General features: G+C 37.9%; 1 protein-coding gene across 3 annotated transcripts; it reads left to right on the top strand.

Annotated features, from left to right (window-relative positions):
* Window positions 1–156: 156 nt before the first annotated feature.
* Window positions 157–25,572, top strand: LOC136439941 (exocyst complex component 7-like). 3 transcript variants are annotated; one of them, XM_066435625.1, is made up of 27 exons: window positions 161–339; window positions 475–540; window positions 1,749–1,848; window positions 2,403–2,487; window positions 2,651–2,722; window positions 7,920–8,025; window positions 8,767–8,884; window positions 9,234–9,266; window positions 9,382–9,441; window positions 9,578–9,635; window positions 10,433–10,487; window positions 11,539–11,606; window positions 11,780–11,838; window positions 12,988–13,094; window positions 13,452–13,556; window positions 14,076–14,195; window positions 14,890–14,982; window positions 15,571–15,633; window positions 16,255–16,321; window positions 17,638–17,667; window positions 18,787–18,843; window positions 19,373–19,493; window positions 20,032–20,127; window positions 20,832–20,913; window positions 23,330–23,371; window positions 23,795–23,928; window positions 24,460–25,572. In XM_066435625.1, the coding sequence occupies exons 1-27, from the start codon at window positions 289–291 to the stop codon at window positions 24,560–24,562; spliced, it is 2,151 nt and encodes a 716-aa protein (XP_066291722.1). In that variant the 5' UTR covers window positions 161–288; the 3' UTR covers window positions 24,563–25,572. The 3 variants fall into 3 exon arrangements, with proteins under 3 accessions (XP_066291721.1, XP_066291723.1, XP_066291722.1); XM_066435624.1 differs by lacking the exons at window positions 23,330–23,371; window positions 23,795–23,928; window positions 24,460–25,572 and adding an exon at window positions 21,034–21,459 and having other exon boundaries at window positions 157–339; XM_066435626.1 differs by lacking the exons at window positions 2,651–2,722; window positions 23,330–23,371; window positions 23,795–23,928; window positions 24,460–25,572 and adding an exon at window positions 21,034–21,339 and having other exon boundaries at window positions 158–339.
* The last annotated feature ends 833 nt before the right edge of the window (window positions 25,573–26,405 follow it).

Raw genomic sequence — 26,405 nt, 5'->3', positions numbered from 1 at the left:
ATATAAAAATGAATAGAAAATTGAGTCACTTCTATAATAGAAAATATTTCAAAGTATGCAAGGATTAAAATTAGAGCAGGAAGTATTCCCTGGACAAAGTTTGAGTGAGAAATTTATTTACTGTAACCTCCATACTTAGCCTTTTATTCCCACAGGGATTCAAGATGGCCGACAGTGGCTGATTTGTTTAGATGTTGTAGAATTTCAACAACATTTTCCCTTATTCTGTGAGTTAAAAACATAGAACATTGCTGTATTAGATCCAGGAAACAACTTTAGGTCTACAAGATGGAAGATCTGTCGGCTAAGAAGCGAGAGATCGACGAAAAACTGCAAATGGTGAGCTATTTTCTTGTGCACGCCCCTCCCACATACTTGCGTTTTGTTCCTAAAATCTGAATCTTTGTTAATCAAGTTTACTTAATTTATGAGGCTCTCGGTATTATATTGTTTTCATTTTTTGTCACTGTACAGGAGACACAGAAGCTGGCATTTCTGAAAGACAGCCTAAACAAGAGCAACCAGCTGACAGAAAACATGGTGGGTTTCTTATAAGTTTAGTTATAGTGTAACAGTGGGGATCAACCTCCACTAACTGACCAGTCTAACTGGTCCGGACCTTTTAGCCTAGTGGTTAGCGCGTTGAATTCCCAAGCCGTGCGGATCGGGATTGGCGTGAGTTCGAATCCCGGGAGCGGCATACTCGCCCCTTTGGGGTTTTACAGTGGTTCCCACAGGGATGTCGTACTAGGAGACTCGGGACGAGTCTGAAAAGAAAAGGGGGGAGTAGTGTAACAGTGGGGATTAACCTCCACTAACTGACCAGTCTAACTGGTCCGGACCTTTTAACCTAGTGGTTAGCGCGTTGAATTCCCAAGCCGTGCGGATTGGGATTGGCGTGAGTTCGAATCCCGGGAGCGGCATACTCGCCCCTTTGGGTTTTTACAATAGCATAAACATTATGTACTAGTACCGGTATTAGCCGCAGCAACTGTGGGAGACGTATTTGTAGTCCTCCATCAGAGTGTGTTGGCACTGGCAGACGTTTCCCGCTGGCTTTGCAATTACATGTATGCATGTGACTGAGCCTGGCCAATCATGCCGCACTTCCACAAGCTGGCAAACATGGCAGATCTGGATATGCCGACACTGTAGATTGGTAAACAAAAGTCGTGTTCGGGACTATTCAGGGGGATTTGAAGACTGCCAACCATGCCAACGGTGAGGTATAATCGCTTGGAAACTCGGGACACCCAGAAGCCTGGACGAAAATGGATCGGCGCGAAGCCAACAGGAAATGTCAGCCTGTGCCTACGCGCCTTTCCGCGACTCTGTTGGAGGACTACAAAATAAAACGTCCTCCCAGAATTGCCGCCGCTATACTGGTATACATGTATTAATGTGAAACATGGAGGTTCCTTGGTTGTACTGGTCCTGTGAATGTTGAAACCCTTTGGCTTTGAAGATAGATTGTGACAAACATTTGATTGTACCACAATGTATTATCATGATATATTCCCCAGTGGAACGCCCTGCCTGGCACGGTTGTTACGGCTCCCACCGTTGACTCTTACCGTGCCAGGCTGGAGGCCTGCCGGCCTTAGCCTGGAACCTCCTCCCCCCCTACTTTGCCCCTCGCTGGGTCATCTGGGGGCAAAAAAGATGATGATGATATTAGTTATTATTATAAAGCCAGCCTCCACCTATGCACTGATTTTCTGTATTACTTATTAACATGTACATTTCAGGTGTCTATACTAGAATCCTTCAGCAGCCGTCTACACAAGCTAGAGGACACCATCGTGCCAGTGCACCGAGACACCAAAAACCTTCAGAAACTTCAGGACAGTATCCTTTACAGCCGCAACAGTCTCAGTGGGGACAGGCTTTTTAGCGAATGCCCACAAACGCCCACTCTGGCGAAGTCCGCGCTGCATGAATCTAATTTCTTTTGCTCGGAATATGTTCAGGTTGTGCTCCTATTAATTAATCCTGAGTTTCAAATTAATCCATCGATCCGAAGTTAAATAAAGCGAACTTGAAGATTCTTACCTGGCTTTTTAGCCAATGCCCAGCAAAAAATGGCTTTTTAGCAAATGCCCAATATATCAGCCAAAATATCGGCCATCGTAACACGGGCGCTAAATCTAACACCATAAACATGTTCAACAAGTTGTCCCCTGAATGTGTACTCAGTTTCTGTGCTGTACACGCCTGTAAAGTCACTTTATTTTACAAAATACACTGTATGCAAAAAAATTTAGATTCGTGCTGCGCTGACTTCACCAGAGTGGGCGTTTGTGGGCATTCGCTAAAAAGCCGATGAAGTCTCAGTGTACAACTAGAGAAAGGTAGAGTTGTACATATCATATTTTGACTATGTTCTTGACCAAACACCTCAGACATTGACAAGACCCTCTCCTCTTTAGACCATGTCATCAGCTTCTATAATGTTGCCAAGGATGTGGAGCAAACCATCCGAGAGGGGTGTGTATGGCATTTTATTTCAAGAATTCAAACTGTATTATTGATGTATCATCTTAATGCAACATGTGCGACACTATTCAATAATGAAGACAATTGCATTTCTTTTCAATGATTGTAGTACAGTTCTTCAATGGTAACTTTTACAAACCATGTCTGTATGCAGACCTTACGGTACTCCCGACCCACTTGCTCCAAAGTATCCAAGCAGAGAGTCTGACAACCAACTTTCAGATGGGTCAGCAGCTATTTCATACTGGAAGATGAACAAACATTTTCCTTCTGGTTTAGGGTTTGGTTTTCGGTGTGGACAGTCATTGGTGATCATATTGTTATAAGGTACACTGTAATTGTAGGGTTACTCACCCAGTATGGTTTTCATACATATGGTGTTGGAGCATGTTTAATTGTGTGCATCCTCACTTCTACTTCTATAAGCAAGTTCATGGTTTGAGCTGCACCTGTCAAAGGGTCAAAGGTGAAGGCCCCTAACTAGACCATGCTTGGTACCATGTCAAGACGTGTTATGTTAATGTCTCAAGTTTGACATGTTTCCCGCAATGCATCACACAGCACATGCTCAGTTTAAACCATGAACCAGCTAACACACGTGACTCCTGGTGACGTATGGTGTCCACCTTCTACATGCTTTAAAGGCACCCAGAGCATTTTATGAGGCTTGAAAACCGGAAATATTTTAGTTGCTGTAATCCTTATGAAATTGACATTCAATGCCACTGTTTACCACATTTGCGTTATCAAAAGTAATCAAAAGCGGCACAAAAATAAGCTACATGGTGATCTCTTAATTTCATGCGCCTAGTGTAAATAGACCGGTACCATAGCCCCGCCCACCTCCGTCAAAACGTAGAAATGCAAAGTTGAAACAAAAAAATGCAAATATTTGATGGACATGCAGTCACTCTCTCATTGGTCGAACCGCTAATTGTGATGGACAGTCAGGATCAGTCTATTAGGGCTTGGATTTTCTATCAGTTCTCACCACACAACGACATCGTATCTTTGCTCCTTTAATGTCAATATGTAGTGGTATAGTGTTATCAAAACTTACTATGTGTAGGAATGACTGAAAATTGGAGTTTTTTATTCAAGTTTCAAGCCTCATAAAATGCTCTGGATGCCTTTAATACTACAGTCAAACTTGCATCCAACAACCAGTCAAGGGACCAAGGAAATATGGTTGTTGACTGGAGTTGGTTGTTGGATAAAACTGGGGTCGGTTCGCTGATTTTGTGGGCATAAATGAGGCTGCATAAGTACTTACTCTCACCTCTCAAATAAACGTACCGGTACGTTTATTTCTTTTCGCCTCAAGATCCGCCCGTTACTTTCTTATTTTAGACGGTACGTTTATTAGTTTTTGAAAAATTGGGATTTTGCTAAGCAGGAATCCCTCTAAAATCGAAATTTTAGCTTTTTCTGCCCATGTTTCCCCGGTATTTTTGCTAGTAATTCGCTATTTTTCGGCCTAGCGGCGTTGATTTCCCCACCGCTATGACCCGAAATTTGTGAAATCCTGACGGAAATCGTAACGTATCGGTCGATCTCGCTATGACTTTACAAAGTTAACGTTATCATTGGGGAAAAAAAGACGCAACACTGACATTTTACAATACCATTTTCATGTAAATAACTGTGACAGTCTCTGTTTACATCGTAAACCAAAGTACGCTGAATGTCGCTGATCAAAAAACGTGTGGAGTTACGTTAGATACTTGCACAGGGAAGAATTCGATGACCGCTATCGGCAGCGCGGCGGAAGAATAATTGGTTCACAGAAGATATATTACACGTAAAAACAACAATTATAACTTAACTTCCCTTGTGATATGTGTTTTGAGGCCGCAAAATCTAAGAACGGCACAAAACGAGCGGTAAACAACAGCATGTTTTGCCATCGAAACATGGCGGCGGCACCATCACGCGTGGTGACAGTAAAACTAGCAGAGAATTGCATAGTGTGGATTACGAGTTTAAAATGATACCGTGAACGCGTGGATGATATTATATTTTTGGCAACAATAGACATAGAATTCTATCTATATTTTAGAAGGGTTCGTATTTTTAAATAACCGTAAGATTTTCCCAATTTAGCGGTAAAGCGTCGTTTCTATTGTCAACATGTTATTGGTAATTTCGTCGTATGTGCGGGCTGAAACGCTGTGCTATTTTTACAGTCGATCTCTGTTCAATATTGAGGGCTCTACCGCGGGAAATCGAAATCCGAGCGTCTCACAAAAACTTTGTTCTTGACGCTATGGAGCAAAAGTTTATAGACATAACCCATTTTTGTGTTCATGTTTCTTGGGGGGGGAGGGCAGTGTCTTTAGAAAATATGATTATCGAATTATTTTGATTATATGTCAGTAATAATAAATGATAAATATCCATGTACAACAATTTTCCTTGATCAATTGCTTCAAGTTCCAAGTAGAAAATGCATGTATCATGTTCATTTACACTTGTTGAATTTGAAATCACCGTCATAGTGGGGAACCTATGCCCAATTTTTCAACATCACTATGATATATTTTTTTTGATGTGGCGAGGAAGATCATAATATTAAACAAGATCTGTACGTTACAGTTAGACTGTTCAATATCTAACAATAGGTATGGTCCTCAGGCATGATTGAATAAATACTAGTACAACCTACCTGTTTATTATCTTCTTTCCCTTCGACAGTCATGTGGCCACAGTTTACCTGTCAATTTGGTAATTTTCCGGGGGGTACTTTTATTTCAGGGGGTACTTATATTAGATATTGAAGATTTGTCCGGGGGGTACTTCTATTCCAGGGGGTACTTCTATTTGAGAGGTGAGAGTAGCACGTATACTCTCATCTCCCAAATAAACATACCCCCCGGAATAAACATACCCCCTGGACAAATTTTTAAAATCTAATAAACATACCCCCCGGAATAAACGTACCCCTCGGAAAATTACCAAATTGACACGTTGACTGTGTCCATGCCACTTCTGTCTTAGGGAAAGAAGATGATAAGCAGGTAGGTTCTTTTTATTTACATATTCTATATAAGTATGTAAATAATGAACCGAATAACTGTAGATATCTTGTTCAAATTATAATCATTTTCTCCACTTTTGGAAAAATTGGGCATAGGTTCCCCGCGGGGGCCAACGGTGCTTCAAATTCAACAAGTGAAAATGTACATGATACATGTATTTTCTACTTGGAACTTGAACCAAGTGATCAAGGAAAATTGTTGTATAAACTGGTATATCATTAAAACAGAAGTAGTTGCCAAACTTCTCAGTTCACTTGCATGGGTAACACCTTGTACAAATGTATCAACATTTAGAACTTGAACAGAAAATTACCATATCCTGAATATCCGATGAAAATACAAGTATTACGTATTTGTAAAAGCCATGTAGAAAAGGTTGAACTATGACATGTATGATGTTAGTTGTTACTAGTACTTTTTCTTGCTCAACTTTCCATTTATCATGTATGCATTGCATATAGAAACATGGATTAATTTTGTAAACATTACTAGAAGTATATGCTTTCCACAAAATCACCTTATTATAAAGAACATTATCATATATTCTACTTTATTGTGTTGTTGCAATCCAAATAATTTCAAATCCAAAAATTACCCTTGATGTATGCAGAAAAAATCTTTCATTTTGAGAAACTTAGTTGTCAACAAATTCATTGTTTAGATGTGAGAAATCTCAGGCTTGCTCTATTTTGTGCTCTCTCTTTCTGATTAAAAGTTCCTTGGTTACATCTAAAACATTGCCACAAACCACAGGGTTCTCATGTTACACATCAAAACGCGAGTCAGACGGAGCGGCACCGAACACAGGAACACAGACAGTAAGGGGCGGGGCTAACAGAGAGCTACATGAAGTTCTGAGAATACTCAGCCAATTTGTTTGTAGGGGAGTGATTTTTGTCAAAACATCGTAGGTGATAATTACTGAATATAGATTGCAACTTAGTGTTGTTTATCAACTATTAAGTGGGAATTCACTTTCTTGAAATACCACACATTTCTGACAAAGACAAAAGAGTTTTATTGGAAGATCAAAAAGAGCTGTTTCCCCTTGGTAGAAGTGAGTTCTTCCGTCCGTGGGAAACTTCTAGTGGCGTGCGTTACTGTACTGTGGCGATTTTCCAAGGGCTGAATTTTCATGTTTGTGGTAGGAACCGTAGGATATAAATGTTTTTGTAGATTTTAAAAGTATTATTCTGTTTTTAATGCTAAGACACTGTCATAATGTGGTGTTATTTTCATATTCTTAAAGTTTTGAGGAAAGGCTGTATTTCACGTGAGTAGAATTTACATGTGACTCATGATCAATGGTAACTTGAGCATTCATGGTGTTGATTACGTTGTTCCAAGGTTGTTCTTTTGGCAATGTCTTTGTCTTTTTTCGAGCGTAAATTTTGCGATCACTGTAAGAATTCAGATGGTCTAGAACGGGAAAAGACTGTCAATGTCGTTTATATGAAAAATAGATTTCAAAACTTAAGTGTGGCGTCTTATTTTGTCTGAGATAACAACATTTACTTTGTATCGAGATCGACTGACATGTTAGTACCGCCAGGATTTCACAAATGCCGGGTCATAGCAGCAGGGAAATCAACGCCGCTAGGCCGAAAAAGATCATGAGCACAAATGTCGGGGAAATATGGGCAGGAATACCCAAACTTTCGATTTTGATGAGATCCCTGGTTAGCAAAACTCTGATTTTCAAAAAATTAATAAACGTACTGTCCAAAATAAGAACGTACTGGGTGGATTTTGAGGCTGAAAAAAATAAACGTACCGGTACGTTTATTTGGGAGATGAGAGTAGCACTTATTTGCCTGTTATGCATATAAAATTACAAGACAAGTGAAGAAATACAGTATATACAAGAAAAAACAAACTAAACTGTTGTTGTCTACAAGACTACAATGTACTGTCAATTACATTGCCAATAAACGTTAACATAACAATAGATTTTTCGGTTACATGTACAAAACCTTTGTTGTACTTACAATGAATGTTTACATTGAGATTCGTGTCAAAAGTATTCTACATTTGTTGCTACATACACAAGCTTGCTGTCGACTGTAGAATCTTTTAATGAAATGCCGGCTAGACTGATTGCCCCTGTCAATCATTTTGTTGTTGAATGGAGTGTAAAATCTACACATTATGACCCCTGAGGCCCATGAGGAGGTGGTTGCTGGTTGAAGCCTGCAGTTAGTTGCTTGAAAGAGTTCACTTACTATGTAAAATGGGACGGGACTGTCTGAATGTGGTTGTTGACAAGAGTTGGTTGTAGGATACAGTTGGTTGGATGGACAAGTTTGACTGTAGTACCATAATCTGTCCTTATATGTCTGTAGCAGGCAGTTCCTAAGCCTTGTGCTCCCCTGTTCTGTCCTACAGACCCACGGGTCGTCTGGACTCCTACCTGGCGAGCATGGCCCGGGTACAGAACGCTGTGGACTTCTTCAGTACAAACAACCCAGGCAGTCCTGAACTCAACACAGTGGTGAGAATGTAGTCCACTCAGTACATTGTATCTTCATCATAACTTACTACAGTAGTACTTTTCCGTAACTTCAGCTTTAGGCCACACCAATTTTATTTGTTGATTCTCCGATTTTTCAGAAAAAAACTGAAAAGCGATAAGGCTATAAGAAAGAAAAATTTTTTTTTTCGCAAATAGTCTGGGGTAAAGATAAGGGTTAACATAACATAAAGTATAAGAGGATTATTAAAGTTTCAGCTTTGTATGGCTTGTTTTAATGCAATGCACCCCTTTCTTTGATCTAGTACTATAATTTTAATAACAAAATTACCTTTTGCCATGTAATATATGGATTGATATTGAGAAATAGTTTTGATAAATGAAAAATTACAACTTATGATCAATGTGACCACACTTTTTAGGCATGTGCAAGCCTTTCTATTTTAGTGGCTAACGAGTTTTACAACTGAACAGATAGTAAAATTGGGAGTAAAAATTTGTGAATAGGAATGGTGACCAAATTTTTTTTTTTTTCAAAATGGGAAAAACAGGACAGGCTATTCCGAGAAGCAACAAAAAAAATTGGCGTGGTCTTAGCGGAGAGTAAATCAAGTTGCTAGGTACATTTGTAAATGTTTTAAAAGCCCCAAGAAATGCATGCATCAATGTATGCCACCCTAGTTGGCCTAGTATTTGTACAGTTAGATATTGAAAAGAAACAATGATAAGTCAATGGCCTTTTCTCATGTTTAATTTATTTAGACACAACTGTTTGAGTCTGGAAAAGACCAGCTGGAGAGAGAATTTCGGAACCTGCTGACCCGACACAGCAGGCCTGTACCAGCGGTCACTGTACTGGACATGCTGGGGACAGAAGACGGTCAGTCTCAAGTGATAAAACCTGCCTGGTCATCTCCAATCCTGACATGCTCTTCTTTCTTACAGTTAGATTTGTGAAAGACTGAGATACCATACATAATAGATACTTGTCCATAGTCCTTATAAGCTAGGACTTAGATACACAACCATATAATAAGTATAATGAAGCTTACTTCAGTCTGTTCAATGAAATAATTGTATCTATTACATGTAGGTGTTTTTTTTTGCAAGTAGGTTAAAGAATTGATGATGTTTCTGAATTGATTTATCAGTATGTTGATGAGAGTTATGTTTATGTAATTTCCTACGAAACCACTAACTCATGAAAATCCTACTATGTTTATTTTCAGATTCAGAAGATATTCCTCTAGAGCATTTACCAGGTGAGTCAGGGGTATATGATATGATGATAAATACTGCTAAAAATCATGGTCATTTCTGCTGATTCTGTAAGATGTACATATCTAGGGTGTGATCTGTGGATATGTTATGTTTTAGAGAGGACAGTTGCAGAACTAACAGAGATCTCTAGGTGGCTTATCTCCCAAAACAGCACAGGTCAGACATTATCTTCTTTATCTGATTTAGATAATTTCAAAGAATAGTTTCTGAATCATGGATTGATTGTGATTTTGTTTTTTTAGCAGCTGATTTATCAAAATGGTAAATCATACAATGTCTAATTTTTTTCCAGATTTCATGAATGTGTATGCCCAAATCAGGTCAAACACACTGCTGAGATCTCTAGACGGGTAAGTCTATAGGTTATCGTAGGGTGGCTACTCTTTACGGCTAGCTTCTGATATAGTGCTGCGTACCTAAACCCCGGACCTGATCCGGACTGGACCTAACGTTTAGGTTCAAGTCCAAAAAAAACTAGATGTCTGGAAGCAAGTCCGGACTTGAAACAAAAAATCTCTGGCTTATGTATAGTTATACTCCCTTTTTGTCTTAAGGCATCATAAACCTTCCTTAGATCGTGAAATTTGCAATGAAGAAATATGAAAATATTGCGGTTTTTGTGCTATATAACTGAACTTTTGTGTTTACTACTGACTGTATATAATTTCGCATACATAGTTTTCAAAGCATGTAAGATATATGTCAATTTTTGTAACAGGAAAAAAAAATATTTTAGCACACATATGCCATGGGTTCAGGTCCGGAGTCATAAGTCCAGACCTGAACCTAAACCCCTGGATCTGAATCCGGACCTGAACACGGGTTTAGGTACACACCACTATTCTGATATTTTTGAAACATGCAAATGTATTCATCCTAGTTACATAGTATCCATGGCATCAATAATCTGCTTAACCAACATGAAGGGAAGTTCTGGTATACAAATGTAGTTTTTTTTGGGTGTAAAGTCTGTTATTTTGCATATTCCTATAATAATGTGTTTTTCTGCATGCACTGTAATATACAGGTAGTTCATAACAGAAGGAGTGTGTTGTGGTCATCACGATGAATTCTGTATAATCTAAGTCGTACATGTATTTTCTCTTCATTACTTCGGTTGCTTTGAGTAAACCATTGTTTCTTGCAGGTTAAAAGAACACCAGGCAAAGAGTGGGAGTGCAGCTGGGGTTTCACCTGCTTCTGTGAGCAACAGTTACATGTTAAACTTGGATAGTAAGCTAAGCTAGTTGCTTGGACACTAGTTCATCACTACTAGGTTTAAAGGCAACCCAAGCAATATTAGGGCCCGATAAATCGGATATTGAAAGTCAATTTATTTAGTAATTTCTATACATGATTAGTTCAAACAGCACTGTCACAATGTAAAGTGACGTCCATGATGCAAAAATATGACGTTTTTGTAATGTGAGAACTCACTGAAAATAGTAGCCGGGATTCTTGTAGGCTCGCAAAACTAAAGGAATTATCATATGGCATGTTTTTGCACGGTTTAAAAATGCTCAAAGTTACATTGTATTACACAAATGCGCTAGACAGTGTTAGTAAATGTCACTGCAATAAAGATTTCAGCGTTTTTTTATTTCCATTTGTTGGTCCCTAATATTGCTTTGGTTGCCTTTAACATACATTAATTTTTCTACTGTACAGTTGCAAATAAGAAACATGTCCATACAATGTAATGTAACAGCAGAGTGCAAACGAAAGTTGCACGCAGTTGTTTTCTAGAAGTATTTGTATACTGAAAATGAACATAGCAGTATGGCCATTTAAATGAATCTTGAAACTGATACCTGTATTGTAGTGACTAGGAGTGGATACCGGTTCGGCTTGATAAGGTCCAAGTCCAAGTTTAGGTCCAGAGATTTAGGTTCAGGTCGGGACCTGAACCTGGACCTGATCCTGCCCAGTAATTATATTAAGCATAGAGAATAATACTGACAAGCACGACTATAAAAGTTTCTTGGTGAGAAAACTTTCAAGACAAACCAGTATTTGATATTTGAATGTTGCACTTATTCTAAATGCCTTTTTTTGTCAGAGGGAAGACTCAGAACGCTTTTTATCAAACAAAATAGAAAAAATATATTTGCACTTTTTTGGACTCAGGTTTTTGGCTTTCAGGTTTTTTGGACTCGGTTCTTGGATGTTATAAAGGTCCGAATCAAGTCCAGTGAACCGGTATCCACCCCTAGTAGTGACAAAGTTTCATGTTTCACATTCTGATTCTCCCAGGGAGGTAGCAGAAAGCTTGCACTGAAGGACACACCCACCAAGAAAACTGCCTACTTGAAAGGAAGAACGTATGTGTATAATTAAATCTAGGAATGTTCACTAATTGTACATGTTAAGCAGAATGCCAAGAGTATGCAAAAATAGTGTCCCAGTATTTTGTCCATATTCTTAATTAATTTATTTAAAACATGAAGTTAACTGTTTTAAATTCAAATGTATCATTTTCATGGTTATATTCCAGTATAATTCGGAAAGCTGGCTCTTCCATCATGAAGCATTCCTCCCTGACATCAGACACAGGTAAGACGTATGACGGAAATGGTGGGTTTTACAGAATGTTTCAGGTTGGCAATTTTTTTCCCCTTTTTTTTTCTCTTTTTTTCTTTTTTTTAAATTTTTTTTTTCCTTTTTCTTTTTTTTCTTCAAAAATCTGCTTGGTGAAGCAAGTTACTTGTTTTACTAGTTTTGTTTGGTTTTGTCTTTTCTCCGTAGCTGACTATAGAGGTGTTTTTGCCATACCGGAGTCCCCTGGTCGGTTCTTATTTTGCAAGTTTTATTCCAATACTTTTTTTTCCATCCTCTTTTGCCGTCTTTTTGTTACAACATTTTCTAACATCTCTTTTGTTATACAATTTTGTATATTGTTTGAAGATCTTTTTATTACATTGTTGTGTATTTTCATTGTTTTTAAGAAAGTTGTCTCATGTATTATTTCTAGCCCAGTTGGACTTCTCATTTGTTTTAATAGGGCGTCGAAAAAGCGTGTCTTCTTTTACTGAGAAAAGTGGTATGTTTTGGTCATGGCTTAGTAAAGAAATTTGTATCCCTCGACAATTCAATTTTTGTTTGTTTTTCCTTTTCTTGTTTTTTTTTTGGGGGAAAGACTTAGTGGTCTGATATGATTTATTGTACCTAGTAAGTTTACTTCTGATTTTTGTTTAGGACGCCGGAAAAGTATGTCCTCTTTTCCTGAGAAAAGTGGTATGTTTGTACCAAGGCTCATCAAACAAAAGCTTTTCACTGTTTTAATTTTATATCTGCTTACTGCCATTTAGTGAGATTTTTATGATGGCTTATGTTTTTCATTTTTTTATAACTTTTATATATTTTTTTGTCTTAATTCTTTTACCACTAAACTTTACAGCTCTGCGGAGAATGTCAGTTTTTGCCCCAGAATTCTTGGGTTTGTGGGATCAACGTTTTTCATTTTCTTCATACCTGTACTTACCAGTATTTAAGAAGTTTTTTAGACACACAACACAGAAGAGGAGAGAAGGAAAGAAGGCTGATATATTCCTCCAATTTGGTCTATGTATGAGATTTAAAGAAATAGTTGATTTTATTTTTCAAGTCACATGTAATGCTGTTCTGTAAGATGTTATGCCCAAAAATAATCCTACTAGCAGCCGCCTAGATTTTTGTAAATTTCTGGTCTTGCCCCCCTCCCAGCTCGTCGGCAGGGCTCCAACGTTGTTGCTGAGTTAAAAGACGACGTGTCTGACACTGAGACAGATACATGCATCCTCTGTATCTCTGCACTGCTCAAACTCATGCAGGTATGGACTCAAGAGATTTAAAGCTTCTAGTATATTAGTATTCCAAAAAAATCTCCGTTATACCACTCCATTATTCCAAAGGCTAAATGGTCTTACATGTTTACATACTGATAGATAACTACTATACTGTCTAGTGAAACACTAAGTTGTGGAACACTAAGGAAGCAAGTCGTCGTGGGAATTAGGTGTATCGTTTTCCACAGCCTTTTTGATAGCATTTGAATTACACAGTGCATAATTTCCATGAGCAATGCCTGACAATTTACCCTTGCAAAGATGTGTATGAGGTTGGTGTGAGTATACAATTTATGACTTGACTTGTACATTTCTGAAGTATTTGTGTTTTGTTTTTGACAGAGTGAGTCCAAGTTGATGGAAGGTGTCATCCCAGAGAGATACCACAACTCCATTTTTGAACAGCTTGTACAACAGTCCATGGACGGTGTGGTGGCAGATGTGGAGGTTAGCAATTCAAGCTGTTTCACATTCATTTCATTTTCATTGTTTTATTCATTTTACCAGGGGAAATCACAACTCAGGCCTGTGGCCTGTTTTTTTGGTGCCCCTCGACATGTACATGACTTTGTACAATACTCATCATAAACAAGAACATACACACATTGCATAGCTAAAGATAGAAATTTTGGTTAACTAACAATTAAGATATCTTACTACAGTCCAGTTTTAAAAGCTGTTATTGTGGTGAATTATCTTTGGTCAGCAGAGAGTTTCTAACTTCAAGTACGTACATTTTATTTGAAACTCTTTAACCTTTAGCCCACTGAAGTAGCCATTTGGCAGCCAATTCCCTATTGTTACAGAGTAAGGCAGCAGGGAGAAGGTTAAAAAATAATCCATAGTGATTAAAATTGCACGGAGAAAAATTGCACGGAGAAAAATTGCAAAGGACACATTCAATTTTGTTCGTTTGGAAGAGAAATTGAAGGATTTCTGTTGTTGTAATTTTCCCACCTCCTACAGAATATAGCCATCTCTGCTAAGAGATGTATTGGAAAACATGACTACTCAGCTGTCCTGTCCATCTTCCCTGTCCTTAAACACCTGAGGGCCATCAACCCAGACTATGAGGAAGCGCTTAAGGTGAGAACTCATTAAATATACACATATAATCTTACATACTATTATATAAAATTTAGTTTGATGTTTCAGTTCATGTTACTTGACTATTACTAACTTAGGGACAAAAATATCAAAATTGTAATCAAATTTACAACTTTTATGATTTAGTTGTTAAAGGAGTCCTTAACTCCAGAAGGCGGTGTTATTTTCCACTAGATAATGTATCAATCAATACATAATCAGCCGACTTTGTACAGAATTCCGCATGTGGTGAATTACACAAGGTGTATTTTTTAACGATACTCACTAAACCCCTGCAGACCCTAAGAAGGCCAATTGTTAATAAGATATAAAAGAACACATAGCAGGACGAGTTTTTCTTAACCACCCTGACATTCTTTTTGTAATCTAACTTTCATTAGGCATTGTCAGGCACATTGTAAAAAACACATAGGCTGGGGGTCATCTGGGGAATTTGGTAGAATACTGAATGCTTTTGGATGCGCACAGGACTAGTGGGTAGTTTATCGTATACTGTAAAAAACATTCATTTCTACTTCCTAAAATTACCATCCATTGGAAAATAACTCCCCCCTCTGGGGTTTAGGACTCCTTTAAATCTGACGCCCATTTACAGCTTATATTTTCAGAGGGATATCTCATTATGAGCTCCATCCTTTTAGCTGAGACTATGACAACTTGTTTCCCCCCACAGGGTACAAAACAGGGACACAAACTCCCCAGTCTGATGTCCACTCTGGATACAACAGGAGCTAAGGCACTAGAGGAGTTCATCGACTCCATCAAGGTAACCCAATGTTTATTTTTTATTTATTTATTGGTTCAGCATGTGTGCCAGGGTTACCCAACTACATGTAGCTGGAGGCTATTATTAAGGGCGAACCCATGTGTGGCCGACTGTAGGTTTTGGACCATTGCACACCGGGGCATGCCCCTGCTCTTTTTCGTAAGGTGTGATGGGTTCTTTTACATGCGCGGGGTGTGGCTCTCCCCAAACACGGGACCTCCATTTAACGTCCTATCCGAGGGACGTCCCTAACCCTAGATGAGCTGGGTACTCATTTACACCTGAGTGAAGTGAGGAAAGTCGTGTTAAGTGCCTTTCCCAAGGACACGACGTCGGGGTGCAAGTCCGGACATGTCTGGGGGCAGCCGGGGATCGAACTGGGGTCCCCTTGTTTGACAGTCGGATGTTCTATCCATTACGCCACACGATGTTTATTCAGAAAATGTAAAAAATTAATGGTTTGTAAATTACATAAACCATGCCTAGTGTACCAGGAGACTCAAGTCCTGTTTTGTCATTGCAGTTTCATGTTGAATAAAGATTGTAGGAGTACCAATAATCAAAATCTTTCTCCTGTTTTACATACAGAATGACCCAGATAAGCAGTCCAACATGCCCAAGGATGGAACAGTGCACGAGCTTACCAGCAATGTAAGGATTTTTATGTCATGCCTGGGCCTGATACAGGTGTTCGGGACCGTGTGATAATTTCCCGTATCACACAGGGTTCGGGAGTTGTATCACACAGGCTTCCATAGAATATTTCGAATGCATTTTGAGCGCGCTGGTTGCGCCGCCATCGAAAATTTGAATACCGAATTCAAAGGTTGGAATCAATGTTTCAGTTTTGTGTTCGAGGACACAAAACTTCCTAAACTTTTGGCGCATTCCGCATTGAAATGTGTGTTTTCTCGGATGGGTATGACATACATGTAGATAAAATACAACACGTTGTATTCTATATGTATTGGTTACAATGTAAATTGTATGTCATAATTGTGTAATACTATGTATAGTTTAGGACTCCAGAAAAAGTAGTGAAGTATCATATGTATGTACTCTCACTAATGGAGGTCTTTCAAACAATAAACAATATACAATATGATCACGATCTCAAACTTTCTCTTTAACTCAAATGTCTCCTGTATAGAGTTAGAAGAAAGGCATTACTAGATGTGCCAACAGTGACGCTAGTTTGTGGATAGAGAGACAAAAATTGAAGGAAACTATTTACCGTAAGTTTTGATTGTGTGTCGATTCTTTCCATCCCAGGCTATGGTCTTCCTTCAAAATCTGCTGGAATATCTGCATACAGCTGGTGGCATGTTGGCCGCACAAGGTGAGTGAACCAGATATAGATTCACACCACCTTGTTTCATGTCATATGGTAAAGATCCGTTACTGTAAAGTAGGGGTGGATACCGGTTCGCTGGACCTGATTCGGACCTGTATTACATCCAAGAACCGAGTCCAAAAACCCTGAAAGCCAAAAACCTGAGTAAAAAAAAAACTGAACAAAGTACTAATATATTTTTCTATTTTGTTTGATGAAAAGTGTTTTGAGTCTCCCCTCTGACAAAAATGCATTTGAAGTAAGTGCAACATTCAAATATCAAACACTGGTTTGTCTTGAAAGTCTTCTAACCAAGAAACTTTTAGTTATGCATGTCAGTCTTAATTCTCTATGCTTGATATTGGTTTAAGAAAACAAAACATGTCAACTAGACAGGTCCAGGTTCAGGTCCGGACCTGAACCTAAATCTCTGGACCTAAACCTTGACTTGGACCTTATTAAGCCGACCTGGTATCCACCCCTACTGTAAAGTATAAACTATGTAGACTAAAAGTCGTGACTTTATACACTAGCAAAAATCTTTTTTCTTATTCTTTCTTATATTTCTTCTTTTCTTATGTTGAGAAAGATTTTCTTATACAAAGGAAATTCAAGAAACCTTCTGGGAAGTCTTGTCTTTGTCAATTCTTACACAAAGAATTTTATTCTTTTTTGTTTTGAATTTAACTAATTTTAAGAAAATATTTCTAGCATGCTGTTTTTCAATAAGAATTTTCTAGAAAAATAAGAAAAATGTGCTTTCTCTGGCTTAATATAAGATTTGTTTTTTTGGTTTCGTCAAATTTGTATTCTTACAGATTCTTTCCATAAGCTATTTTTTCTTGAAAATTTGATTCTACTAGAATTATTTTCTTGAACTTTCTTGGTTCAAGTTAACTTAAGAAAAAAAATCTTAGATGCAATTCTTGTTTGTGCTTAAAACAGGGATTCTTGTTTGTGCTTGAAACAGGGATTCTTGTATACAGAATAATATTCTTGCTGACAGAAAAATGTAGAAGGAAATACAAGAAAGATAAGAAAAACGATTTTAGGTAATGTAGATTTAGCTTCCATCCAGACATTGTAGAATTTCAAAGAAATAGTTATTCTTCACAGATGACAAGTATGTATTTTTTTAGACGTCATCAATATATGGATCTATGAAAGACAGAATCTATGAATCAAAGCTGAATATCCTGAACTGTGGTAGCTTTTGTGCACAACAATGCACATTTCGTTCAGTAGTTTTGTCGTTCACGTTGCTTTGCTAAGACACGTCCTGTGGTATGCCACATGTTGACCTGCTTCTGTTCCTTCTGTAGTTGCTGCCGGCGGGCGCCAAGTAGACCTCTGTGTGTAGTTCCTCCTGCTCTCAATCTCTCTTCTGTTTCCAACTACAGTTTTTTCCCTTTTCTTAGGCCACACCAATTTAATTTCTTGGTTAACGGATTTTTATTTTCCAAAAAAAAAAGATGTTTTTCTAAAATGTTTTTTTTTTTAAATAAAAACCCGTTAACCTAGAAATTAAATTGGTGTGGCCTTAGCATGATCTGTATTGAAAGAAGCCAAAAATGCCTAGTTTCTCGATAATAGTTTGTGTTTAAATGTTTGTGAAATTTTTACATTGGTAAGAGGTTTTCTTGATATATTGAAGTAGGTGACAATTTTTCAGGCATGACCATGGAAATGCATGGCAATGATATATTTGAATCTTACGGAATACTGTTTGTCCCACTGTCTAATCGTATGTATCAGCTTCTGTTTTCATGGAATAGTTGATGTTGACAAGTGAAGATAGTAGACCCTTTTTTTTTCTGAACAGATGAATACAAGATGTCAAAGTCATTGCATGGTAGTCAGTCAGCATTCTTACTTGCAAAGATTGCAAGATTTTAGTTAAAGGCATCCAGAGCAGTTTATGAGGCTTGAAACTTGAATTATAAAACTCCAATTTCTAGTCATTCCTACACATAAGTTTCAATAACTCTTTACCATTACATATCGACATTAAAGTAGCAAAGATACGATGTCGTTGTGTGGTGAGAACTGATAGAAAATCCAAGCCCAAATAGACTGATCCTGACTGTCCATCACAAGTAGCGGTTCGATCAATGAGAGAGTGACTGCATGTCCGTCAAATATTTGCATTCATTTTGTATGTTTTAATTTTGCATTTCTACGTTTTGACGGAGGTGGGCGGGGCTATGGTATCTACAGTATTTACAGTAGGCGCGTGAAACTAAAAGATTACCATGTAGATTATCTTTGTGCCGTTTTTTGCGCACTTTTGATACGAAATCCAAACGCAAATGTGGTAAACAGTGGCATTAATTGTCAATTTCATAAAGATTACAACTAAAACTCAATTTCCAGTTTTCAAGTGTCATAAAATGCTCTGGGTGCCTTTAAGGAAAGCAAATTCAACTTTCTGAAAGATGTTAGTCACCTGCTGTGTCACTATAAATTTTCAGACCCAGGCCAATTGAAGGCTGCAGAAGTCAATGAAAGAAAGCTGTCCATATATATTGGTAAGTACTCATACTTGCCTTCTTTATCACATGATTCTTTAGAGGTTTGTTTGTTTGTTTGTTTGTTTGTCTGTTTGTTTGTTTGTTTGTTTGTATTGCATGCCCAGTAAACTGCATGAAGGCGTAACACACCAGGTTTGTACTGAAGCGTACAAGCTGCATATCCGGACAGATTTATATGATCCACACACACCGGAAAGGACCCCTAATATTTTCGATAAGTGTGTTGGGTTCTTTAACGTGCTTGAAGTGTGACTCTCCTCAAATACGGAACCTCCATTTAACGTCCTATCCGATGGACGTCCCTAACCCTAGATGAGCGAGGTACTCATTTACACCTGAGTGAAGTGAGGAAAGTCGTGTAAAGTGCCTTTCCCAAGGGCACAACGTCGGGGCGCAAGTTCGGACATGTCTCTGGGCACAACCAGGGATTAGATCCTGGGTCCCATTGTTTGACAGCCGCGTGCTCTACCACTTGCGCCACACGACGCCACACGACTTTTCTTACTCATTTCTTCCTCCACTCCAGGTAAGGTCCTGGGGGCCCTTCAGCTGAACCTGGAGAATAAGGCCAAGGGATATGATGACCCCGCCCTGACAGCCATCTTCCTCCTGAATAACTATCACTACATCCTGAAGTCACTAAAAAGGTTGGTCACATCAGCACCTGGCTTTGACAACTGTAGTTAGTATATTGTCAACTGGTATCCCTAAGAATAAAAAGACTCTTTTTACACAACCAAGAGATTTAGGACCACATCCTTAAGAAATTATATAGATGACAATTGTTGCATTGTTTTTTGATCGATAGTTGTGTATGTGTTACACTTCTGTACGTTTGGGACCGCATAGTGATGTCATCTCCTGTGTTTGTACATATGTAAATATTTTGCGTTTGGAAATGCATCTCATTATGTATAAGCAGCAACACCTGTGCTGCATTGCTATGTGACTAGTCAGAATTGCCTTGAAGAAGGTGACAAATGGTCACCGAAACGTTGGTGGAATTAATCTCTTGATTGTGTAAAAAGAGTCTTTTTATTCCGTGACTTACCAACCTGATGAAACTATTCACGGGGGTATCCCTAAGAGTTGTAGTGTTGGACTTTAGCTCGCTATATTACCCCTAGCTATAGGCAAAGGCAAAAGATAACTTTAAGTGATGATAAGCTTCTTCTTTGCCTGCAGTTCCGGTCTGCTGCGAGTGGTGGTGCTGCAGACCAGTGACATTGAAGAGCACTATGAAGACATCATCAGAGAGCAGAAGCGATTGTACTCAAAGAGGTTTGACATTACTGTTGAGTTATAGTAAAACATATAATCTATAGGATATGTTGGCCAGTTAGTAAAATTGTCATGTCAAATGCCAAACCCTTGATTGTCTTCAAAAGCAGTCTTCAAAAGCAGATCTCTTGAAGATCAAAGACCATTTAGTGTTAGTAAAACTCACTAGTAACAGCCACTGTTTTTTTTTGTCAATGCTTTGTAGCATAGCTAGTTCTCTCACCTTTGCAAATGATAGACTGTTTAAGTGAGTGTCACATTTGTGACAAAGACTAAGAATGTCCAAAATAATTTTGTGACTCTTATCTGGAGTTAGATTGAAAATCAGCCAATTTTAATACTGGTGATGTTTGGTTATTAACTCTGTGTATAGAGTCTTTGATGTGTCTGCTTGTTAATGTTTGTGTTTGTCCATAGTTGTTTACATACACCGCCAGTAGAGTGTCAGGAAGTGAGTGGGAAGATGACTGCAAACATCAGACATGACAGAGTGGCAGAAAGTACAGTTCATAGGTGTTAAATCAGACTTCACAGACCAGGGGAACTCACTAGCCTGACAAATCGCGCTCCTAGCGGCCGGCCGGTCCTGTTACCGCCAGCCCCTTGGGATGGGGGTCAGTAACCTCCGGCCGAGAGCTTGTGTAAACACAGGCTAGGGAACTCACAGTTTTCACAGTTATGAGATCATGGAACTCTTGTTTCAGCTGGAGTGGAGTCCTACGTCACATCCTGGAGATCAGTGGAAAGACAGTGTCCCAGCAGAGAGCTGCCCCCCAGATGGGCAAGGTATGGTCTATTCTCATCACAACTACACGTAGTAACAACAAAATACACCAGATAGGCAAGGTACGGTCTATTCTCATCACAACTACACGTAGTAACAACAAAATACACCAGATAGGCAAGGTACGGTCTATTCTCATCACAACTACACGTAGTAACAACAAAATACACCAGGAAGGATTAAAAGAGATGGGGTTGTGGAGAGGAAGTTGGATGAATTTTCAACTCGATTGTTTGTGCATTTTATGTTTTTTCTGTCAATTCATTTTTGCAAACGTTATTCTAATACTCCCAGTACCAAACATGTATTTTCCTTTCACGCAACCCCAAATCTTAATAATAGAATCCAACCATGTCAGTACAACCCTTCAACCCTTAGGCCACACCAATTTATTTTCTGGGTTAACGGAATAAAAAAAGATTATAAAAAAATGCTAGATTAGTGGAAAAACAACATGAAAACAGAATCTCAAAGGAATATTTTTACTTTGGTGCACACAGTATCAGGGAGTGAACAGGGTCAGGTGCAAGTTTTCACCCCAACCTTCTGTTTTCATGATTTATTTTGTGCTAAAATTGAAACTAAAAATCTGTTAACCAAGAAATTGAATTGGTGTGGCCTTATTGTAAAGATATTAATAATAATTATTGGATAGTACAGGTATGGCAAGATGAAATGAATCTTAGTTAGTATCTTTCCCCAAGTTCCTTTGAGAAAATTGCACTCCCCTACAATTCAAAATAGAAGAAAGCTAGAATGAGTCTTTGTTATTTTCCATTCTTGCATGCATCATATGGATGATGTGGCATGCTGTTACTAACTTAAAGCATGAAAATGATTTGCATGAAATGTGAATTCATTTCATTGTATTGTATTGTACAGTGTTCATTTTTGATTTTTGTGTGTGTCAAAACAGAAGGCTTGTTGTCTCCCCAGTATCTTTTAGTCTAGTGCAAAGTACATTGTACTAATGTCTTACAATCTAGTGCAAAGTACATTACTAGTACACTAGTTTAATGTCTTACAGTCTAGGGCAAAGTACATTGTACTAATTTCTTTATTAAAGTTATAGTTATAGATTCCATTTTGCACCCTCCTTAAAGCAGGACCCCTATCACTCGATTTGTTGTTGGCTCGCTCGCATAGGGGCCCTGCTCTTCAACGATGGTAGACATGGTTCTGGCGACGTTACTGACAGTTGCTCATGAATAATTAATGAGCTATCCTTATTTGGCGGTTAATTTGTTCTGAACCTAAAGTAACGATGTGAGACGTAACCTGATTGGTTGATAGCTTCCCAGCGTCCTTTGCGCTTTTGCTTGAGATGAGGTTTAGCAAGCCCTCTGATTGGCTGAAGCTGTTTTGGTGGCAACGGCGCCAGAACCGTGTCTACCGTTGCTGAAGCACAGGGCCCCTACGCGAGCGTGCCAACGACGAATCGAGCGGTAGGGGTCCTGCTTTAAGGAGGGTGCCATTTTGTGGAATTTCTTTCTGACACAAAATCTCAAACATATTGAATCCATAAAAGTCTTACTATTGAATTAGAAGAATTCTGCATAGTTTTTTTTGTAAAGAAGTAACTGTTGTACTTTTCACTTTATGCTAATGTCAGCAACCTTCAACCATGATATAAAACATTAAAAGCATGCATTAGATAAGTTACTACCAGCAATGGCATCATTTTGTACTTGTCATACTTGTAGTTAGTCTAAACTTGCATGCAGTACCGTTAGGGGGAGACAGGAGGCCTACCTGACCCATTTTGTATGTTGTGTGTGTGTTTTGTTCTTGTTGCTGTGAGCGAGCCTCATCAATGTCCTATTCCACAGAAATTCAAGGTAAACGAGGCCAACGAATCTTTAGCTCACAAGCACTGTAGTCATATAGAGCCTTATGTTTTGAATATTTTTCACATAAATGCCCAGCATGTTCATTTACAGTATATATCTTTAGAGAAATTAGATAATTTTGTAATTGCACTGGAGCAAGAAAGTGTTGCTAGAGCACAGATCAGTTTTTAGAAATTATGATTTTCTGAAAATTTTACAGTAGATCAAAATGTTTAACTTTTATTGTAATTAAGAAAAATCAAGAAGAATCAAACGTTATTCTTTGTATACCAAGATATTGTATGCTTTTCTATAGAAACTCTTTCTCCTTAGATTAAAAACAATTTCACCTGTTTGGTTTAGCACATTTAGCATTGAGCGCACTAACCATCCCTTTTTAACACTCGATGATATTCAATATTCTGCAATATTCAATGAATAGTCCAAATCCACTATAAGTCTTTCAAATTGCAGTAGCTTTTATAGCCACAGCTTTCCTTTCTTATGTTACCACTTACGTTGTTGATAATGTCATGAACATATCTAGGTGCTTTTGTCTTAAAGGAATGTTGTTCAAATCTTATTCCAGCTGAAGGACAAGGAACGGCAGACCATCAAGGATAGGTTCAAGGTAAGACAAGTGTATTTTTGTCAATCCCTTAAGGTCTGTCGATTATTTCTTCATCACTTCTTTCTGGCAGTAGCTTGTTTCCTTACTCATTGCATGTTTGCTTGGAAAACTGACTTGGTAATGATCACAATGATTTGAGTTTTGGTAGACATTCATAAAAGACTTTTCCTTAAATTTTTTTCAAAAGAATTTAATTTGTGCACATTATTTCTGGGTGAGGCCGAGGACTTATTGATCACCCCTCGTAGTACTAGATGGGCCACAGCTGTTTAGACAATTGAAGAGTTAATACTATCTTTTGTTTTGGAGTTTGGATTAAACAATATTGTGTGATCGAACCAGACATTTACCAGCCATTTCACCTTATCTGACATGTTTGTTTGTTTGTTTGTTTATTTATTTACATGTGTACTTTCTCTGTAGGGTTTCAACCAGGAGTTTGACGACATCTATCGTACCCAGAAAGGTTACGCTATCCCCGATCAAGAGCTGAGACAGTCGCTCCGGAACGAAAACAAGGAGTTCATCCTACCTGCATACACAGCCTTCAGAGAGAAGTATACCCACGTTTTATTACTGCGGATTTTTGTGATCATTTCAGATTGATAATGTATTTCAACCATTCGCTGCACTTATTTAGTGCATCCTTACAGATTTTCTGTTAGGTTACTGTAATTCACTTTATCTACACGGTAGCAAAATTTCACGGTGTAAGGGAAATGGACATTTTCACTCAACTTTAACGTCACGGTGGCGGCAAGTGTTTTACAGAACGGATATTTGTAGGAATCATAAATAATAACAACAGGTTTTTTCACAGTGATGATAAGTTCATGGTACAGAGGTGACCGTGAAAACAGTGAACATAAAGTTACAGTGAAAGAAGCAGGAATTACAGTAATTCATTTGTTCCGAATGTGCTATATTTTGATCTGCATGTCATCCTTACTGGATTAACTGAGTACTTTTGGAAATTCACTTTGGAACAATCCATATAAGAGCCTTGAAATGTCATGGAACACATTCAAGATATACTGCATATATCTGTCTGTAAGACAAGACTCTTATACAGTCTGACTTTTTTCCAGGTATGAGCCCATGCAGTTCACCAAGAATCCGGAGAAATACATCAAGTACACTGTAGAAGAAGTTTCTGCAACAATTGACAGATTCTTTGACTTGTCTGCATGATCAAAGTAACAAAAAGCTAAAATCATAGCTCTGCACCTAGTGACTGTATTATCTCCAAAATCATGTATTTTTGTTATGTATAATCAATTTTACCTTTATGTTGCATAGCATTGCATAGCGATGGTGTGTGGTATGTATTATCAATATTTATCATTATAATTAGACTATGGGAAAGCTGCTTGAGAGTGCATGTTTCATGTACTCTGTATTACTATTAGGTCATATTGAAATAGATACACAAAGTCTTATTAGGCCAGGCCAATTTATTTTGTTGCTTCTGGGAATATCCTGTCCTGTTTTTCCCATTTTGAAAAAAAAAAAAATTGGGTCACTATTCCCATTCACAAATTTTAACTCCAATTTTACTATCTGTTCAGTTGTAAAACTCCATAGCCACCAAAATAGATTATAAAGGCTGGTCACATTGATCATAAGTTATGATTTTTCATTTATTAAAACAATTCTCAATATCAATCCATATATTTCATGGCAAAAGGTAATTTTGTTACTGAAATTATAATACTAGATCAAAGAAAGCGGTGCATTGCATAAAATGAGCCATACAAAGCTGAAATTTAAATAATCTTATTCTTTATGTTATGTAAACCCTTATCTTCACCCCAGACTATTTGCAAAAAAATTTTTTTCAATTTTTTTTTGTCCTGTCGCTCCAATTTTTTCCTGGAAAAATCCGAAAAGCAACAAATTAATTTGAGTGGCCTTATAGTGGTATGCATATACAATTGGAAAGTTAGTGATAGTTTCTTCATTTTGTTCAAGTGAGGACATGCTAACTAGAATGAAAGGAATGTTTTAAAAGAGTCCTATAATTTGGGCAGTGCAATTTCTCAACATAAAATAAAAATATTTATTAATGGTATCCACAATGTATGTACAGTATAATGTTAGATTTCAGGTAGACTTATATTGTGACTACATTTTGTGTATTCTCATTTTCACTATCATGCATTATGTAATGAATTTAGATAAAACACATAAGGAATTTTTCACATTGTTTTGTCTTTTTTTTTTCAACATTGATAAGGGCACATCAATTTATCCGCAGTTCCTTAAACAGGGACAGGGGGCGTCACTATCTCAAGCCTGTATATGACAGCACGTCACCGGACCGTACTGCGCCTGCGCGAAACGCTTCTGTGCAAATGTTGTGTCGAAAAAGATATTTTATGCAACGGGAAAAATTACGATGCAACGTTTACCAAACATCCTACAGAAAACAACAGAAAACCCAGGTTTCTGTTGGATGTTTGGTAAACGTTGCATCATAATTTTTCCCGTTGCATAAAATATATTTTTCTACACAACATTTGCAAACTATCGAGAGGATATTATCCTAAAATGTGTGAACACGACCTTAAATGGTACGTTTTTCTGAAGCCCTATGCACATTACACTGAGAAGCGTTTCGCGCAGGTGCAGTACGTTCCGGTGACGTACTATATATGACTGTTTCTTGTCACGTGATAATCAACATCAAGTCACGTGACAAGAGAACTCCAAGATGAGATCTGACTTTACCGGGTTGATGAAGAGACAGAGTTTGTTTCGAAAGCTCCCCAGAGTAGCTACTCTTTTTGTTTAATGTTTAAATATTTGTCAAAAAGAACATCAATTTAGTCAATGAGAAAAGATGTAACCTGATTTGCTATTTTAACACTTTTGTGATCAGATCTTTGTTTTCTGAATTCCTCAAATTTGTCTTGAACTCTTCAACTATCGTGTTATGTAAAAGTCCCAAGGTAGATAATGCTATTCTGGTACAACGTTTAGTCTTTACCTTGAATACAGTCCAAACAATGTTGTTTGATAGAGAACAAAAATA

Source organism: Branchiostoma lanceolatum, chromosome 8, assembly GCF_035083965.1.
Source record: "Branchiostoma lanceolatum isolate klBraLanc5 chromosome 8, klBraLanc5.hap2, whole genome shotgun sequence".
Classification (NCBI taxonomy): Eukaryota; Metazoa; Chordata; class Leptocardii; order Amphioxiformes; family Branchiostomatidae; genus Branchiostoma; species Branchiostoma lanceolatum.
This window is presented reverse-complemented; position numbering and strand designations above follow the sequence as displayed.

Bases quoted from the DNA above. Each gene is read 5' to 3' on its own strand.
- LOC136439941 (XM_066435624.1), top strand. From the start codon at position 289: ATGGAAGATCTGTCGGCTAAGAAGCGAGAGATCGACGAAAAACTGCAA. The intron at 8,885-9,233 runs GTCAGTCTCAAG...GTTTATTTTCAG, and splicing joins CATGCTGGGGACAGAAGACG to ATTCAGAAGATATTCCTCTA. The intron at 14,196-14,889 runs GTGAGAACTCAT...TTCCCCCCACAG, and splicing joins ACTATGAGGAAGCGCTTAAG to GGTACAAAACAGGGACACAA.